The sequence below is a fragment of the Dromiciops gliroides genome, chromosome 1 (genome assembly GCF_019393635.1).
Source record: "Dromiciops gliroides isolate mDroGli1 chromosome 1, mDroGli1.pri, whole genome shotgun sequence".
NCBI classification, from domain to species: Eukaryota; Metazoa; Chordata; class Mammalia; order Microbiotheria; family Microbiotheriidae; genus Dromiciops; species Dromiciops gliroides.
Window position 1 is genome coordinate 388,833,314 of NC_057861.1, and position 18,969 is coordinate 388,852,282.

Here is an 18,969-nt window from a genome sequence, read left to right on the forward strand (position 1 = left end):
ATCCTCTGACCCTCTTTTATAGATGAAGAAACTGAGGCCAATAGACCCAAAGAGTTTTGCCCAAGGTCACAAATAGTTGAGCCTGAATTCAAACCTAAGTTCTCTGGCTACAAATCCAGTTCCATTTCTGAATTACAAGTTCCTCAGTATGTACTCTGGAATTTTGGCATTCAGAATCTAGTCTAGTAGAGTTTAGGTGACATGGTGACAGCCCTGGAGTCAAGAAGACCTGAGTCTTACTAGCAGTGGGACTGAGCAAATGATTTAAAAAACAAAACAGAACAACAATAACAACCACCACCATCTGTTTTCTTCAGTTTTTCTAACTGTAAAATCAAGATGATAACAACACCTACCTCCCAGGGTTGTTGTGAGGATCAAATGAGATATCTGTAAAGTGCATAGCACAGTGCCTAGAATACAGTAAGCACTAATATAAATGCTTATTCTCTTTCCTTGACCTTGTAAAAGTCTTTGATGGCTCTCTACTGCTAATGGGATCAAGTCCAACCTTCTCAGTCTGGGATGTGAGGTCTTTTATTGCCCTGTCCTAACCTTTCCTACTTCTTCTCATGATACTACCCTAGAAGTCTTTACCACATTTAGAAAAGCCATTTGCCTCAATGTTTACTGCAATGAGATTCCTTACTATTTAAAAATGTTTGCTTATTCTAGTTCATATACGTCCCTCCTTCACTATTAGTCTGTCATTCATCATTTATACCTGCCCTCTTCCATGAAGATTTTAACCCTTACCATCCCAGGCTGCAGTAACTTTTGCCTCCTCCAAATAATTACCCTCCAAAACTAGCCCTTGTTAGAATATAGACATCCTCAATTCTTTTCTGTCCCATAATACTAATTTTATATTAATTATAGTATTTGTAATAATACTTACTACTATAATACTAAGTCAACAAGCACTTATTAAGTCCTGGAGATAAAAAGGGAGAAATGAAACAATCTCTACCCTCAAGGAACTGACATTTTATTGGGGGGAGGAGGTACATGGACATATAGAGGTATATATGAAAATACAAAGAACCCTCAACAAGTTTGTTGCTGTTGTTTTACCACAGATGCCTCATCTCTGTGCACACACATTTCAGAGGCAACTGTGTTGGTCATCTTCACCAAAAGCTAACAATTATACAGGGCTTTAAGGTTTGATAAATGCTTTATATATGTTATTTTACTTGATTCTCACAATAACCCTGTGAGGTATGTGTTGTTATGGCCCATTTTACAGATGAGGACACAATATGGTTGAGGAATGTTAAGTGATTTGCCAGGGGTCAATCATCTGGTAAGTGTCTGGGGTAGAATTCAAATCCAGGTCTTCCTGGATTGGAGTCCAAAGCTCTATCCATAATACTATATTGCCTCCTTCGACTGTTATCTAATTGTTTCACTTTCATGGTATCTGTCTCCCCAGTTGGGACCATGAGCTCCTCATATAAGACTTTATAAGAATGATTTATGTATCTTTCAAGGATATTTTTAATAAAAAAATGAGTGAGAAAACTATCTTATGTTTGTGTTTTGTACTGTGGTAGTAGTAACTAGTGACATAAACTAGTGGTATTACCCGATTTATAAGCATCTGGGTGAGTGCCAGGCAATGTTGAGTCATATGGTGAAAGTTTTAGAGCACTGAATGACAAGAAAGTACCATTCTGATATATGTATGGGTTATAACCCTTCCAAATCCAGGCCCATTCCAAAACAGCAAATGGGATAGTTGATGGAAAATATGAATATTGATGATGAAGGCCCAGGCCAGAGTAACTGTAAAAATCCCAATTCAAGACTGATTAAGAAGATTTGAAAGCTTTATTTGAATTCCCTTAACTGCCCCTTAAGTACAGTGGGATGGGGATTAAGCTTCCTAGTCCTCTGCTGAACTAGGTCAGGGCCTCCAGGCTTGCTTTGGGAAAGACATCCTTACAGTCACCTTGGAAGCTCTACTAAGTGCCAAGGGTAAAGGTGTCTTTTCTCTTAAGAGAATCTCAGAATCTTAGAGCTATAACTAACAGCTCTTATCTGTTATCTTAGAGAGAATTTAGCCTAATCCCTTCACTTTACAGATGAGGAAAGTGAAGCCTAGAAAAATTAGATGACTTGCCTGAGGTCAGGGGAAAGCTGGGACTGAACCCCAGGTGTTCTGACTCCATTTTATGTCAACTTAGTTAATTCATATTGGCTGCTCTGCTGCTTCCACTCTCACTACTGGAATTTGTGTTCCGTAGCTCATTCTATTACCCCTTTGGGCAGTGGAATGTTTTACTGAGGTGGAAACTAGAATTAACATTAAATGTTTTTTTTTGTCATAGTACATGTCACACAATGCAATTCTGTACCACACACAAGTTATACTAAGTGCTACATGTAAAAGATAAGTGTTTAATGCTCTGCCAGTATTTGCAGTGGGACAAGGCCATGTCCCCTAATGATATCTTATATTATGATCTAAGCCCATCCAGGGACTCAATATTCTTTTTGCATCTGCACTATTAAACCTCAGTGCTTGGGGTGATGTGGCACACTCACTTTAACTCTTGGTACTTGTTGCTTCTACGAAATTATGTATAATAAGCACAAGATTACTATGTTAACTTTAATGAAAGGCTTTAAGATTTCTTGGTGCCAAATCCAAAATATTGGCACCAGTGTTCTAGCCCAGCTGGGCCCTCCAAACCTCTGGCACAGATAAGTTGGATGAATGGCAGATATAGCTGACTGGTGAAAAAAAATCAAGGTATACTAGTAAAATTAAAAAAAATCAGGCCATGGGTTTAGAAGTTGTCACAAAATATAGGAAACTCACTTACAATAAAAGTGGCATGTACACTATACTAATTGTTCTAATTCACAGATGAGGTGCTGAGAAGAGGGGCATGCTGGAAATGGCACAGGGATTATTAAAAACAGAAGGAAAACTATACCTTATTTCTATTTTCGAAGAATTTACAATGGCAAAACATTTGTTCCAGCAGACTGTTCTCTAATGAAGTTCCTTGATTAATACCTATGATCCTAACTCCACAAAACAACTCTTTACATTGATCTTTACTTTGGGCTATTTCTCAAATTCAAATGTTTTTATAATTCCTAGGACATACTTCTACAAGATGCACTACAGGAAAGAAAGCTCAGCTTGATTTTGAGAAAGAATGTAAATGCATAGAACTAACTCTATACTTTATTATTCCATAATGGGAATTTTTGAGTTTTGATTTCCTTTTATTAATTTGTATTATTTGGGGCTGGCTCAGTACCATTCCTTCTGAAACTTTTGGTTAACTGAAAGCCTGTCTTCTGTTTATTAACCTCCCCTGACCAAAATCTGTCCTATGGGGTGTGAACATTTATCTAAGGCCTTAAATATTCCTCAGACAAGAAGCCAAAAGAATCTTAACTCTTTTTGACTCCTTGGTGACATATTAATCTTCCCTCTCCATCAGCCTCCTTGTGAACCCTCTAAGTACTGTTTAATCTGTAATCTGACTTAGTTTACCTATAAAGTCTGTTTAACTAGGTTTGTTTATATATGACTGTTTAATGACATTTGTTCAACTTTTATGACATTAAAAGCAGCATGGAATTATGGATCTATCTTTTCTGTAACTTTTGTGGCCTAAGAGGAATGTACAAGATTGCAATTGTAAAAGAATTACTTCTCTCTTAGTCTGATATAATTTTTCCTTGTTAGACTCCTAATGATTGTTCACGTTTATTGTTTTCTCTGAGGTCTGAACCTATCTAGCTATGCTTGAGCATAATACTAAAAAACCTAGGTTTTTACCTCTATAATTCTCCCACAACAATTTCAACATGGATGTAGTCTATAAATTTTCAGGTCAAATGTAGATTTAAAAATATGGAAAGAGGGGCAGCTAGATGGCACAGTGAATAAAGCACTGGCCCTAAATTCAGGAGGACATGAGTTCAAATCTGACCTCAGACACTTGACATTTACTAGCTGTGTGACCCTGGGCAAGTCACTTAACCCTTACTGCCTTGCCCCCCCCCCCAAAAAAGAAAGAAAGAAAGAAAGAAAGCTGTGATGAAACTATATAGTGACTGGTTAAGAGTGTCTAAATTTAAAGTCTTTTCTATCATCTTTTAATTTTTTTTCTTCCTATTTTTTTTTTTTTGTTGTTGTTTTGTGGGGCAATGGGGGTTAAGTGACTTGCCCAGGGTCACACAGCTAGTCAAGTGTCTGAGGCCGGATTTGAACTCAGGTACTCCTGAATCCAGGGCCAGTGCTTTATCCACTGCACCACCTAGCTGCCCCACCTTCTTCCTATATTTTTTATGAGCAATCTAGTACTATCAGCAATTATTTTAACTGTGAAGAAGCAAATCACTCCAATAGACAGATATTAGAAAATTCTGTAGAGACACTGAAAATAAACATTACCATTCAGCTTATGATGTCAAGAAAATGAATGACACTGAAAACACTGTCTTGTGACTAAATGTAAGATTTTTCAAAATTCTGGTGCTGTCTGAATGGTCTTGCCTATTTTGGTTTTCCTATGTTACATGCTGGATATTTACTAAAAGGATCTGAAATCTTTGAATGGTTCCTAGGGGAATTCCATGCAAATTGCTTGGGGCTTACGATTAGTTACCTAGCGCTCCTGTCTCATCGTTCATGTAATGAGCTCTTACTCTAGCACCATTCAGGTTAGTGGTACATGAGAAAAAAACAATTCAAGTGAATGAAGGGAAAGGTGAGTGCTTTTCACAAATCTCTAGAATGATAATCAAAACAGTGTGGTGTAAAAAAAAAAATGAATACTTTCCTTCAAAGTCTCTTTTGGCTGCTACATTCTGTTTTACTTCTTTGTGTTCCTTTATAAGAAACTTAGTATGCTATGAATTGCTGGATGACATTGGATATCCCCTAATATCCACTCTCGGAAATGCCCATTTTGTTGTGTAAGGAGCAGGTGGTTTTCTTTTTCATAAAGCTCTCCAATTCGCTGTCAGACACAGCCTCACAACCTTTTCAGGGCTAACCAGGCTTTATCTGACCAAACACAAACTGGCATATGGACTTCATCCACACAGTCATAGGAGTCCCTTGGCTGTAGCCTTCTGACATGTGTCTAATCAGTTTTGTAAATTCCAAGCTCAGGGAAGGGTTCTCCAGCCATTCCAGTATGTGATGCTGTGGGACTCAAGGAGCAGAGTGGCAATGAGGCTTAACACAGCTGCCTGACAGTCCACTGCCAGTCACCGCCATCAAATATTGGCACCATCTCTCTCAAGAAAGAAGAATCTTAGAAATTTTGACTTAAAATTTTCTGTCATGTGCTTCTGCGTCGATATCCTAAAAACACTTCCTCAAATGCCTTGTTACACAGTGAAGTCTGGTAATAATTATCAAGCACCATACACACTGTTTACAATAGAATCATATTTCTTTTTCTTCTTCTTCTCCTCTAGACTCTTTCTCTCTTTTTTTTCTTGCATAAAAAGTAGAACGCTGCTGAATAGTACCCAAATGTCTGTTATACACCATGCCAATACAGCAGCTCAGCCAAAAATGTGAAGGGAAAAGTTTGCCAAGTAAAAGAAAACATAACAAATTGGTAATGGTTTCTATCTTGACAGAAAATGAAAATGATCCCTCAATGTGTGGCCACTCATGTGGACACATAAAAATGTCTTAGAAGCAATCATTTTACCTCAGATAACAGACCCTGACAGGATAGCACAACACACTGGCTGATTTTTCACTTCTCAGAAAAGCAGCAACCATGACCTACCAAATGGTCTAGGAACCATGTAATTTATGCATAACACACACGCACATGCCATGCCCTCATAATATTTGCTACAAATCATCCTAAGCACATGACTTCTTTTTGTTGCACTGAGATACACTCCACAAGAGAGGGTCTAAGTCAGAAGAGTTTCTTCAAACTGAATTAGCTTAACTTGATCAGACTTCCCAAATCGACCAAGGGCACTGAAGGAGGAAGAAAATGATTCCATGCAAACACTGATAAGCATTATTTCTCTTCATGCATGTCATTTATACCATAAATGACAAAGAGCATGTAAATGGTATTAACATCGCTGACAATCTTATGACTTCCTGAAAAATTCAATCATCTCTTCATGAATGAGTTAAGTTATGGTTACCATGTAATTCATATGGTCTTATAAAGAACTATCCATGCCACAGCCACTTACTATGTGTTAAGTAACCATAGTCATTCTGAAAGAAGTATTTTCTAATGCTCCCACATCTGTACAGTATCCTATGAAGGAGGATACTCAGGAGATCATAATGGAAGTTAGAAATATGAGTGAACCTATTCAAGCTTTACTAATGACTCCCTTAAATTATGTGATTTTAGTTCTGAAGATCAGAGAGAATTGGCTAACATCAAGGATTCACTTCTGTAGGCTGACAGTTTTACAGCTTGTTTAATACTCTAACAAAGGTGCTAAATTGTATATGTTATGGTGAAACCACATCAAAATATAAACATCTCACTTTTTAAGAAACATAATTTATATCTAAAACTCATGAGGAATAAAAAAAATGGGAGATCATAGAATAAAAGAGTTATAAAGAATCTTGAAAGGGTATGTTATGCCAAGTTTGGAAGTCAACTTGAATTCTGTGGGTTATAATTTTCAAATGAAACTTGTGGGGTTTGAATTTGTTGGTGACTTTCCTGTTTAATAAAAAAGGGCTTAAATGGCTCAAAAAAGGTCAAAAAACAATTATGGGGCACCAAATTACTCTTACCAAAAAAACCCATTTTGATGACTTAAGTGTAAATGAATTAGAAACATATAGATCATATTTCTCTTAAAAATAAGTATGGATTTAAAAATAAGGGGAAAAGCCATGGCATGCTTTGTGGTAGCTGAATCCAAAGTATTTGAAAGATATCCCAAAACATTAAAGAAATTGAGATGAAGCTAAACTTGTCTGGTCATAAAACCAAACCAAACCATAGGGTTTGCCTTGATAATGGACAGTGATTAATTACAATGATCTATTTATACTTAGATATTCATATAATCAACATTTACTGAGTCCTCACAATGTAGACAGAACCAAGGGGAGAACTGTAGGAAATAAATTATAATCCTTGCCCTTGACAAATTTATAATCTGATGAGACAGATATGATCAACACAAGTATATATATTTAAATACATACATGCACACATATATTATATATATATATGCACACATATACATATACATATGTGAACAGACAGCACGAATGCTTTCAGTTTGAAGAGAGCGACTAGTGTGACTTCATGAATGAAAAAGCATTTATTAAGGGCTTACTGTCTACAAAGTACTGCAATAAGGGTCAGGAACACAAATAGAAAAGCAGAAATTGCTCCTATTCTGAAAAAGCAATCATTCTAATAGGGGAGAGGATACATACTGGAAGTTTCAGCTGTTAATCAGAGGGAAATGATCCTTAGACATTATTTCCTGTGACAAAATCATATCCTCTTCTGATGTTGAACTTTTTGATGGTGACAAAGACATTGGTGGGGAAAACTTTCTTTTCTGAATCTGGTGTCCATGGCTGGCGTCTAGGGTTGCTTCTCCAGATAATGACTGGGCTCAGCTAGAAGGACCAGTGATCTGGGGGAGATGGTGATTCTTTTCCTAGGGTTCTTAGGATTACTTCCTTATTGGTGATAGATGGTCAGAGGCTGGTGGTAACAGTATCAAAGATGGTGAGTCTCTCTAGTAGCTATCTCCTTAAATGATGATTACAGAGGCCAGGCTGTAGACTTTTGGGCACTGCTATTTCCAGGGCTTTTAGGTTCTCTATCAAGGCCTGAAGGGAAGTGGTGGATGAGGTGATAACAGTGGTTTGCCTTGCCTGGCACATGCTGTCTCTTGTCCCTCCCTCAGGGTGCCTTGCTAAGTCAGGTAGGATTAATCTCTATCATTTCATTTGTACCAGCATCCCCAAATACTTATAAAGTTCCAAACATCTGTCAAGTTTGCACTTGTTTGATTGTATTCTTCTATTTAAAAAAAAATATGGATTCTCCCCAGATCTCTCCACTAGATTGTAAACTCCTCTTCAAGGACAATAGACATATGTCTATGAATTTTTTAGTATCCCGCTCACTTCTTCAGGACTCATAATTTGCTAGTGCTCAACTAATTTTGTTGATTGACTGCTTTTATGAAGAACTTGAGTCAAGAATAGAATGCTGAGGGAAGACACTCAGTTTGGCAGAGAAGAGGGAGTATTTCATTTCAGGTTGCAGCTATGGCATATGGATGGCTCAAAGGCTAAAGAGGTGAATCATGTGTGGGGGAGGCTAATTTGGCTGATTTGTTGAAAAGAAACTGATCCAGGGTGTAGTGAGAGAAAAAGCTAGTTAGATTAAGGGAGGCTTCATATACTACAAATGAAGCAAAACTGAGGACAGAGACGTCTGATAATGAAAAGAAAAATTCTCATTTTTTTTCTTTGTCCAGCACTAATAAAGTTAAGAACAGAAGAAGCAGATGTTCTTACATTTATTACTTCATAACATGGCTTTAAAAGCCAATGAAGTATTCAAAAGGCAAACATGGTGATAAGAAGTAGAGATTTGAAGAAAGATTCAGGATTACAGAATTAAGTGGGAGGTTTTTAAATGTTGAAGAGCATAAAGAAGAGAAGGCATGTATTAAGGGAGCTCTATGGGTCTGTAATGGGTAGATGAACAAATGCTTACCTTTGGAAAATTGCTTTTACTTAATAAAAGTATACTAGTGTAACTAGATGAGACTTCTAGTTACCTATACTCATCAGTCTATTTGATAAAGGGATCAGTATTGTAATGCTACAATGTAATCAGAGGTGTCAAACATGGACAGACCCACAACATTCCTGACTGTGGCCCAACCAGATTAACATGTAATTGGGAAATATTTGACAAAATAAATAAAAATACAACAGACTATAGATAATATTAACACGTGGTTTTCTAAGTTAATAAGCAGTCTGCAGGGATCCTTATGTAGAAGCCCCCATTTCTACCTGAGGTTAGCACCACCGCTCTACATGATTGAAGATGCAGGTGTGTCCAGGGCAAGAGCCCTGGAGCCGATTCAAAGGACTGGGATTTTAATCTTAAATCGGTGACTTAGTATTTGTATGACTCGAGACAAATCATTTTACCACATTGGGCCTCTGTTTCCTCATCTTCTTTTTCCTTTTTTTGGTGGGGTAATGGGTGTTAAGTGATTTGCCCAGGGTCACACAGCTAGTAAGTGTCAAGTGTCTGAGGCCAGATTTGAACTCAGGTACTCCTGACTCCAGGGCTGGTGCTTTATCTACTGTGCCACCTAGCCACCCCTTCATCTTTTAAAAGGAGGTTTTATCAGATGATATCTTAGGATTTTTTACCTCTGAATCCCATGACATCAAGGACGTTCCAAATGAAAAGTTAAAACACTGTTCTAAGCTTCTAGGATGGACATTTCTTGTTCTCAATAACTGATGATTAGTTTGACTTTATGACTATTTTAGCAATGCCATTGCTCCATTTGATGTATGAGGACACGGAGGCTCTGAATGGGCACTGGGCCAAAGGTTAAGAAGCCTGGGTTCTAGTCATGGATCTGGCACCCAGTCATTGTACCACATGAACCAAGTGACTGCTCTAGGACTTGTTTCCTTCATCTGCAAGATGAGGGCACTAGACTGGATCCATATTTCCTCAAATGTATTTTATGGAAACTTGCTGTTCCATGTAAAGTGAAAATAGATTCCATGAGAAAATTCTAATGTATCAGTATTTTCCTTCTAAAAGATTAAAGATGAAATTATATATAAAAATGCTTGTTACAGATGATGGTGGAGGGTATGAAAATGTCTTCTGTCCTGTTCCATATTTTCCCTAACCTCTATTCCTTCTAGGGATTTTCCATAAGCCCAACCTCCCCAACCACCAGCATTTATGGGTTCATCAATATATTTCAAGCTCAAAAGTACTTTGTAGCCAGACCGGTCTGGGAAACATTGGGCTAGATGGACAGATGCTCACCATTTGTTATCTGAAATGGAAGATATTCTAGTTGTCAGAAAGAAAGCTAGGAGCTGAGTTTAATATGCTGCCAATCCAACAAAATGAAGTATGAGCAGAAACATCCCCTGAGAGAAAAGAAAAAGTTCCAAGAGCTGCTTTAGCTCCGAGGAGTGTCCTATGTTCTTCCCTTAGCCAAACTCTATACATTCACTTCATGTGGCTTTCCTGATTCTAAGCCTTTGCTCACACTATTTCTAATGCCTCGAGTTCCCTTCTTTTCCTTTACCTGTTGGTTTTCTACAAATCTCTCACTTACCATAAGTACATTCCCTCAGGGGGGAAATGCCCTTTTCCACCTCAAACTTCACACAAAATTCTGCTTGCACTTCCCTTATGCACTTATCATACATTATTTTGTATTACAGTTATTTGCTCATGTGTTGTATCCCCTTTTCCTAGCCTGCAAATTCCGTTAAAACAGGGGCTGTGTCTTATCTCATTTTATATTTCTCTCAACACCTAGGGATAACATGGTGATGTAAACATTGTAGATAGCTCATATGTGTTTACTGCACTGAATTAAATTCCCATTCAGCTTTTTAAAATAGTTAATTTTAATAAATCAAAGCCCTTACCATCCTTCATCATCTTCCACTTCAGTTTCAGAAGTTTCATTTTCAGGAGTTTCAGCGATGGCCTGAGTAAGTTTAGATTTGAACTGGTTCAACAATGCCAGTGTCTGAAATAACAATAAAATTTTGTTAATTTTCTGACAATGACACGTGCTGCTTTTAAAGAAACTTACTATTATTTGACATCAGGGATAAATAAAATAAAATCCTTATGGTGACGTAACACTTAGATATAGTTCTACCTGGCACATGGTAGGTGCTTAATACATTTTTTCATTAATTCATTCATGCATTCATTCATTCACATAAAAATGCCTTGAAGCTGAGAACTAGACAGAAGTTATGAGATGTACTATGAAGATCTTGTCTACATGAATTCTTTCTGGATTTGCACTGAGATTTCTCAGTCAGTCTGGACTCTGTGTAATAAACTTCCCACTCACTTTAATGAGGTGGGGAAAAGGGACAGTTTTCAACTCTGGGAGCTTTGATACATAATATTTATTCTGCATAAATGGAAAATTTAAATTTTTCTGCATTTCTCATTTGCATGTTAATTAAGTTATTGACACGACACTTTTAACAGCCATGGCAACTGTTTCTCTCTCTCTCTCTGTCTACACATACACACATATATTCATTCATTCATACACACACACACACACACACACACACACACACACATATACACACACAGTTTTACCAAGAGATAGGTTTATCACATATATAGCTAATTCTCAGTCATCCATACTTAAGGTGATTAACCACGTATTTGTTAAAATAACCCAGGTATCATTTCACTCGACTATGGGATACATTTAGAAATAGACACATAATTAAACATTTACCCACTGATCTCCCCGCTTTTGGAGTCTGCCTCCTATCTCCTCAGCCAAAGCCCTAGCACCTGGCTATGGGGTGAGGAAGTCACACCATTGAAGTCCGGGAAGAAATCTGTAGAGTAGGTTTGCTGACTATCTCATCTTTTATCCTTATTGGGTTTTTAAAAAATATTTTTTCTTGTGTTTATCTTATACTATCTCTGAAAAGTAAGTTGTGGTAGTAATTATTATCAGCTTATTTTTTTTACCAATGAAGAAAGAGGCACAGATACTGAGTGAGCTTGCGGTAGCAGAGCAAGTCAGTGTCAATGCTGGAACTAGGACTCAAGTTTTCTGACGACAGTCCAGTGTTCTAAACTGCCAGAAATGCAAAATGAAAATATAGAATCCCACATCTGCAAGTTTTTAAGTTAATGAAATTTCTAAAATGGAATAATGAATCTGATTCTCCAACTCATAGGCTAGACAAGAGGCTTGCATAAACCTGGAGCAAGCTTAGTTTATGAATTAGGAGATGGGGCAGAAAGAATTCCAACTCTACTAGGAATGGAACAACAATTTTCATGCTCACATGGCTCCTATGGCATCTAAGGTAAAGAAGAGGCTGTGATTGTTCAACATGATTTAGTAACAGTTTTTAATTCTCTGTTACTCAAATGGATGCATGACTCATAACTTAACATTTCTCTACTTCACCATGCAAAAAATTCAATTTGAGGAGAGAATCCTTTCCATAAAGGTTAATGAAAACTTTGTTGTGCTTTTTTGTACAGTGAGGAACAGAAAATGGAGCAGAATAACACCAATCACAAAATCTGGTGATTAGGTTAAAGGACATGAATGAGCAATTTTCAAAAGAAAAAATACAACCATGAGCAAGAATGCTCCAAAATTTTAATAGTAAGAGAAATGAATAGTAAAACAAATAGGTTTTCCTTCACACCCATCAGACAGCAAAGGGAAAAAAGGAAAAATGTTGCAGAAGTTGTGAAGATTGGCACATTCATATACTGATGGGAGAGCTGTGAATTGGGTCAATTGTTTTGGAAACAATTTGAAATTTAGTTGTAAAGGTCATGCAACTGTATATAACCTTTGCCCCAGTGACATCACTACTTGGTATATACCCCAAGTAGATCAAAGAAAGGTCCATACACACACACACACACACACACAGAATTATTGTAGCACTGTTTAGTAGTAAAGAATTGGAATAAAAGTGGGTGCCCATTGATTTAAAAATGGCTAAATAAATTATGATACATAAATGAAAAGTAATATTGCCTCACAACACTGTCAGAAATAATAAATATGAAGAAATGAGAGAAATTTTGGAAAATGAGAATGAACTGGTTAAGAAAAAAGTAAACAGAATCAGAAGACCAATTTACACAATGATCATGATAACACAAAGAAAAATATGGAAAGACTGAAGAACTCTGATCAGTCCTCTCAGCAGAGAGGTGGTGGCCTCCACGTGTAGAATAAAGCATATATTGCCAGATATTGCCAATGTGTTGATCTGCTTTATTTAGCTGTAATTATTTGTTAAAAGGGAGGGTTCTACTGAGGAAGGAGGGAGTCACTTGAAAATGATAGTAACATATAAAAAGGAAAGAAAATTCATAAAACATTTTTAAAAATCAAGTGACTAATCAACATCCAGATACGCCCAATCTCCTAAAATCAGTACACATCATTAGAAAATGTGACAGTTTAACGCATAGAGTTATTAAAAAAGGCTATTAAGGGAGTTTCACTACCCTGTTCTCCCCCCAACCCTCCAATTATTTAGCAGGTGTTAAAGGAGAGGGAGAGTATAAGAGTTCTAGAATCCAAGCATAGTCAATACCAGCAGGGCCAAATTTTGATTGTAAACAATAGTGTCGGGTTTGCATTTTAATTTTTTTTCCCCAAGTGGTTATGTCCACAAAATACTGTTTTGATGCCCCATCATAGTGTGGAGATGACTGTGGGTTCTTGAAGACTATGTCCACTAAGTGTAAGTTCTGATAGGTTTTACCATGCTGGAAAGGCTTTGAGTATGGCCTTGTTAACAGATAGAGTCTGATTTCCAAATCCCAACCTAGTTTTCTATGGAGAGGCATATCATCAATAAGCTAGTCACTTTGTAATAAAATTATTTTGGACACAGCAACCTATAAAACCAAGTAAAAACCTGTTCTCTTTCCATTTATGCCGTGATGGTGTCTGAGTGTCAGGAAAAGGGTCAGAGGGTGCTAAAATCACATAGTTTTTAGACCCTCAATAAAGTTCAATTTGCCTATTGTTCTAGACTCTAAATATAAGATCCCTGCTCACTGTTTAATGAATGGCTGTAGTATAGAAGCTGAATCATATCAACCTTGACATTCTTGCTATAAATGAGAGGACACTGTAGCAAAATGGAAGGCTGCCTCACAGCCATACATTGCAGAGGCACAGTAGGAGATGCTGGAGAATGTTTTGTTGTATGTGTAGAGAATAAAAGAAAAATTATTTCTTGGAACTCCTGATTGTTATATATTATAGTACCAATAATAAGTACTTGCAAAAAGACAATCATGAAATTAACTACATCTTCTGTACCAACGCTGATTGCTGAGAATAACATGGCAGAGAAGTTCTACAAATACCTTGACAATACCTTCCAGATCAAATCATCCTACAATGTTATACTTGGCGATTTCAAAGGAGAGGTGAGAAAAGGTGAGGACATGGAAAACTTTATGTGAAATCAGAGTTTAGGAAAAAGAAAGGCAAAATGCTTGTAGATTATACACAACCCTTGTACCTTTATATCAGAAATATTTTCTTCAGATAAGAATTGGTAGAGAATAGATATAGGAACTAGCAAAAATACTGTAAAGAATGAAACTGGTGATAATCTAATAGAAAGGAAAATGTTTGTTATCATTGTGAAAGTTATTCCTGAAGTAGCTGTCCGTGTTCAGTCAGACTATAGATTTATCAAAGCTAAGACCAAAATTTATAACAGACAAGGAGGATAATGAGAAAAAGACATAGTAAAAAATTACAATTATTTAATCCCAAATTATTTGAAAATTCTTTTTAAAATGGGAAAGGGACAAAAAAACTGATATGGACACTGACTAATAATTTCACTTAAAATATTAACAACTATAAAAACAGTGCCCCATTGAGGAGACCACAAGAACCCAGAAAGCAATGTCATCAGCTTACACTAACTTACTTGCCAAATGGAGAAAGATGGCTGTCAAAGGCAACATTAGGTTAAGACTGTAAAGCCTTACAAAGAAGGATGATAGATAATTATAAGCAGTATCATCTCATAAAGCAGAGAGGTAAATGGAGGGTAAAACTAACTTGAGGAGAGCTTAAAGACATCCAATCAAGCAAGGTCATTCAAGGATGAAATGGAAGAAAGATGACAATAAACAGAAAAAAATAGGAAAGATATGCAAAAAAACCCAGTTCAATAAACTGTTATCAAGTATTATGCAACTTTAAGTACATAAAACCACATTCCCTGTAGTGCTATTTAAGATGTAGAAATGACACCAAAGAGAACAAAGATGGAAAAAAGTAGCCAGATTCAAACAAGTATAAAAAAAAAGATTCATATAGAGGCGATGTAATTATGAGGGCATGGAGGAATTGATATACAAAATATCTGAAGGAGAGTAAGGTACCAAAGGCACAGAAAAAAATTCAGACCTTATGGTTTCCAAAAACACAGATTAACAAAACATAATTGACTGCTAACCGATACACCTTCTCTCCCATTTATACAAAGTCTTTAGAGTTATCTATATATGAGTTGACAACATTCTTAGTGAGGATATTTGCAGGGGATAAACAGACTTTTGTAAACAATATTCAAAATATGGATCACACACTTATCATCTCACAATTAACTGAAAGATGCAGAGAATGTAAGATCCCATTGTATTGTTTATTGATTATGAAAAAAAAATGGACTCAGTAGAACCAAATGCTGACTTACAGGTTCTTTTAGAGCAAAATGTCTTTCATCTATAAACATCAGGATTATTCAGGATTCCTTAAACTATTTAACAGAAATAACCCTGTCTAATGAGTCTCATAACACCAATGTTTCTAGAGAACTAAAGATGAGCTTCACACAAAAAGCAATGGAAAGGCTCATAGTGGGTATGAACAGGCTGAAACATGTAACCAATGAGGAATTCCAAAGAATGGTAGTAAAGGATGCCATAAAAGAATTGCACGACAGAAAGAGAGGATGGGCTGACCATATAAGGATGAAGATGAAGAGTAGACAGTGAGGATGATCAACTGGAGCCCATGTGATGTAGAGAGCAGTGAAGAAGCCTCTAGCACAATGGGTAGACTCCCTGTAGCAAAGTTTTGGGAGAACATGGATAAGAGTCACACAGGATAAAGAGGCATGGATGGGCTGCAATCTGTATAGCTGAAGGGAACTCCTGAATTGATGAGATTATAGATTCACTGCCATGTTTGAGAGTGTTTCTTAAAGGTATGAATGCACAGAATGGTTGCTCTCTCGTAGCAGCAATGACTGGTTATAGAAGAGGCTGTGTGTGGGTCTTTGGTCAGTAAGAAGTTTTAGAAAATATAAAGTATGTTGACTTCTTGTTAGAATCCTAAGGTTTGGGAGGTGGGGGTAGGTGGGAAGGAAGATGTTAAACATGTCACAAATAGTTCCTTTCCTATGGCATCGAGGATTAGGTGAAATCATATCACATTTTCTTTTTATACCGAATTCCTTATTGATATAGGTAGTGTAGGCACCAACAGACAAGATATCATTTATAATGAGGCTGATTTTCACATGTGGTTTGTCCAGTGAGTTTCAGTTTATAGTCCCTGTGCAAATGTGTAGTTTCACCATTTAGCATAAAGCAGCAGTATGAGAGAGGCAGCAGGGTACGATGGAAAGAGTACTGGATTTGGAACATGAGACCCTGGGTTTGAAGCTCTTTTACTTGCTATCTGTGTGATCTTCATCAAAACACTTAACCTCCTACTCTGGGCCTATGTTTTATCAACTGTAAAATGAAGAGGTTGGACCATATAACTTTAAGTCCTTCCAGCTCCAGATCCCATGCCACACACATCTTTCTGCAAAGTTTAATGTTCACACTAGAGGTCGCAGTCTCAAAGCAAAGACATGAAGAGAAATGGTGGATGTTATAGAGATTTGCATTTTTGTAGATGATATAATGCACATCAACCACAGAGATTATTTTGTATATGCAATTTACTAATTTCAAAATAAAACTATGAGGAATACAAGCTAATGGTCTCTATTTTCTGACAGTCTGGTATAGGGAAAAGAGAACTCAACATGGAGTCAGGCAGCCTGGGTGATTAAAATCCAGATTCTATCACTTGATACCTGCGTGACCTTGTATAAGTCACTAGATTTCTTAGTGCCTTAGGTTGTTCATCTGAAAATAAGGATATTGGAATATATGGCTCTGCTATTCTTTGCTTTCTAATTCTCAGTGCCTGGAGTGTAGCAGGAGCTTTGGTTGTTGTCTTCATTCTCAATGAGGAAAAAAATGACATCACTAAGAAAAAAATGACATCACTATGTTGGTGTCAGGTTACAGTGTGTTCAACTGTGGATGATCAAACCAATATGAGCTCAGAAGGCTCTAGCATAGGTTGGGCACAAATAGTCCATATGAACATTTGGAGTGAAGATGTCTATGAATTTGCACACATGTTTCTTTTGAACTACTGCAATTCTGCCTTGCTCATAGAGCACAGTGCTTTCTTTGATGTGGGGTATTCCATGTTGGGTGGTCCTGTGCCAGTGTTTCTCATGTCTCATAATTGATTCCAAAGTTCTTCAGAAAGTCACTTCAGAGAGTGGCCTTGTATTGTTTCTTCTGACCTTCATGTGAACACCTGCCTTGTATAAATTCTTCATAAAATAGTCTTTTAGGCAAATGTACTTTTGACATTCTAACAATGTGACCAGTCCAATGGAGTTGTGAATTCTGCAGTAGAATTTGCATGCTTGGCAGTTCAGCTCAAGAAAGGACCCCAGTGTTCCATACCTTATCCTCTCAGGTGATCTGCAGAATCTTCCTAACACAATTCAAATGGAAGCAATTCAGTTTCCTGGCATACAACAATGAGGTCAGCACAATGGTTCTGTAGACCTTAAGTTTGGTAGGCAGTCTAATATCTCTTCTCTCTCACATTTTCCTTCACAAACACTGAGCAACCTCTGGCAATGAGTTTGTCAACCTTATCATCTATGTGTACATCCCTGCAAAGTACACTACCAAGTAAGTGAAGTTATCCATAGCCTTCAAGTTTCTCCATTTGCTGTAACTGATGGTTGCACATATGGATGGTGTAGTCCTGGCTGGTGGAGAACCTCTGTTTCTTGGTGTTAATTGTTAGTCCAAAATTAGCACAAGCAGCAGAGAACTTATCCATTCTTTGTTGCATCTCAACTTCAAAGGCAGCACTGAGTGTACAATCTTCTGAGAACAAAGGGTCACACACCAACCCTACCTCCACTTCAGGAGCCTTTTAAAATTAAGCAGGGGGGTAACAAATACTTGTTGATTGACATCAAAAGTCCCTCCTAGTCTTCAGTATAGTCAAATTTATTCCTTATCAAAATGGGATATGGATGCATTGTCAGAGAAGATAGGGTGAAAGGATAATCAACGTTTAGGGTGATCTGGGAAACATTTCCTTTTATAAAAAATAAAGAATTGTGACATCACCCCTACTTTCCAGAAATATCTCACATTAATCAATCACTCAACATATTAAGGGCCTACCATGTAGGGATTAAAGACAGAAATGAAACAGTCCCTGTACTCAAGGGGCTTATATTTCATCGAGGCAGACAACATGTACATATAAAAATGCATATAAAATAAATACAAAGTAATTTTCAGTGCCCCTGGGCAGCTCTCTAAGATTATAAGTAACAGATGAATTACTGATCTGCATTCTTGGAGTGACTTTCTACATTGGGACTTTGTTAAACTGATAAAATCCTGGGTTTGAACCCAAACTCCCCTCTCTATATTTTACACTTTCGCCAACTTGAACCAAAGAAGAACACACAGTTTAAAACTCTCATTATTTTAAAATAGCAACAGACTTTTCATAAATCTGAAAGCTCCATCTGCACTGAGCATGGAGAAAGCTGTGGAGGCCTCTCTTTTGGCAGATGTAAGACTTGAGACCTCCCTAGAAAATGAGATTGAAGTTGCATCTTTCTCCTTAAACTGAAAGGGGCCTGTTGGTCTGCCCTAAGAGCCAAATGGATGTGGGGCTGGCATGTGCTCAGAAAGATGGGGCTGTGATAAATGAAAAACATCCCCTTGGCCTTTGGTAAAGGTCTACTGAGTTCAAGACTTGCCTCTCTCTGGCTGCTTTACAAAGGCAATAGAGGACAATGGGCAGAAAAGCAAACAGAACTAGAAGAACAGGACAGATTTG

The 18,969-nt window shown here is 37.2% G+C and overlaps 1 protein-coding gene across 1 annotated transcript in view; it reads right to left on the reverse strand.

Annotated features, from left to right (window-relative positions):
- CWC27 (CWC27 spliceosome associated cyclophilin) overlaps nt 1-18,969 on the reverse strand; it is a 285,573-nt gene that overhangs the window by 26,422 nt on the left and 240,182 nt on the right. The window contains exon 13 of the mRNA XM_043975446.1: nt 10,667-10,770. Coding sequence (XP_043831381.1) covers nt 10,667-10,770 — 104 coding nt within the window. The remainder of the gene's footprint in view (nt 1-10,666; nt 10,771-18,969) is intronic.